The following is a 1,427-nucleotide window of genomic DNA, read 5'->3' as shown; positions in this document are numbered from 1 at the left end:
CTTATATATAAATATGCAAAGAAATATTATGTTTTATTATAAGCTATACGCACTCTTTCACTTCTTGGGTTTATGTTAGAATATTCCTTGTCATATTCTTCAGTAGAGTGCATAATTTTATTTTTCCTACGTGTTCTCTTATTGAACAATGATCCAAATGGTTTAAACTAATATAGAAATAAAATATATAAAATATGTTACATACGTATATCCTAATTATATATTGATAAGGACACTTAAACATATGTATTAACATAGATCGTCTTATTTTTAATGTTTAATTTATATTTACTTTATACAGAACAAAAGAAATTAGAAGTATACACAATAATCCAAAAAAAGGTAGAACTGACATATAGAAAGTGTCACATATATATGCTTTACATAGATTTTCTGACGTATATTCACTTTTTATAATATTATTTTTATTAAATTAAGTTTATTACGATAAGCATGTATTAACTGTTGTACATAATCCTGAACAAGAGTAATTTTTACTTCTTCCATTTTTTCATTGTCAGATGATAAGACTTTAGAACAATTTAGTTTGGTATATAGTTTATATGGGTTATAATTTTGATCACATTTGAAAAAATATTTGCAATAATCAGAATATTCATCATTGCTATAATATGTACAGCATTTTTCTATATATTTCTTATATAGATCATTAATGTAAATAATAAGTTTGCAATATTGTTCACATTTGTTATTATCAGATGCGTTACTTTCAATGTTTTTATAATTATCAAAATAATCATGTAAATATTTTCTTTCCTTATTTTGAACTATATCTAAATTAATGACGTCATAGTAACAATCATTTATACCTAGCTTCTGAAGAATCATATAACTTACATTAAATATTTTATTAACGGTAGTTTTATCCTGTATAGTATTCGTTGATTTGCTGTATATTGTTCCTATTTTATCATACAACCAGTGGATAAAATAGTGGCAATGTTGAATACGCACTTTTTCATTCAATTTAGACAAATTTATTAAATTTCGTGCAATCATAATACACAGGATATAACCTTCACAATGTTCTTTATTGTTTGATAAGAAATTTGAACATATATCATAATAATTTTCTTCTTCTATCTTTGCATTCATTGTTTTATATATTTCTATAGGGAGCAAATTTTCAAAACTATTCTGCGAAAATGAATTAGAAAAAATATGCTATATATAAAATTAAAGCATAATTTAATGAGCATGTATTTTTATCGTTTATAAAAAGTAGTAAAACATTCATACAATTAATTATTAATGTAATTAAAAAGAAATTATTCTTTACTTTTTCATTCATTGTATCTGCATTACTAGGTAAAATGTGGTTTTTTTTAGATTTACACACTTCAATCTGTTCTCTATTATTTTCACTGCTTTTTTCATCTTCAAATGGGCACAAAGTTTTATTATGA

At 23.2% G+C, this 1,427-nt stretch overlaps 1 protein-coding gene across 1 annotated transcript; it reads right to left on the bottom strand.

Moving 5' to 3' along the window:
* Positions 1 to 411: 411 nt before the first annotated feature.
* On the bottom strand, positions 412 to 1,158 carry PCYB_006380 (hypothetical protein; the record flags this gene model as incomplete). The annotated part of the gene is made up of 1 exon (XM_004228059.1): positions 412 to 1,158. The coding sequence occupies exon 1, from the start codon at positions 1,114 to 1,116 to the stop codon at positions 412 to 414; it is 705 nt and encodes a 234-aa protein (XP_004228107.1). The 5' UTR covers positions 1,117 to 1,158.
* Positions 1,159 to 1,427: the final 269 nt, after the last annotated feature.

Source organism: Plasmodium cynomolgi (assembly GCF_000321355.1).
Source record: "Plasmodium cynomolgi strain B DNA, scaffold: 0990, whole genome shotgun sequence".
Taxonomy (NCBI): domain Eukaryota; phylum Apicomplexa; class Aconoidasida; order Haemosporida; family Plasmodiidae; genus Plasmodium; species Plasmodium cynomolgi.
The sequence above is the reverse complement of the archived record's forward strand: the minus strand, read 5'-3'. Positions and strand labels throughout refer to the sequence as shown.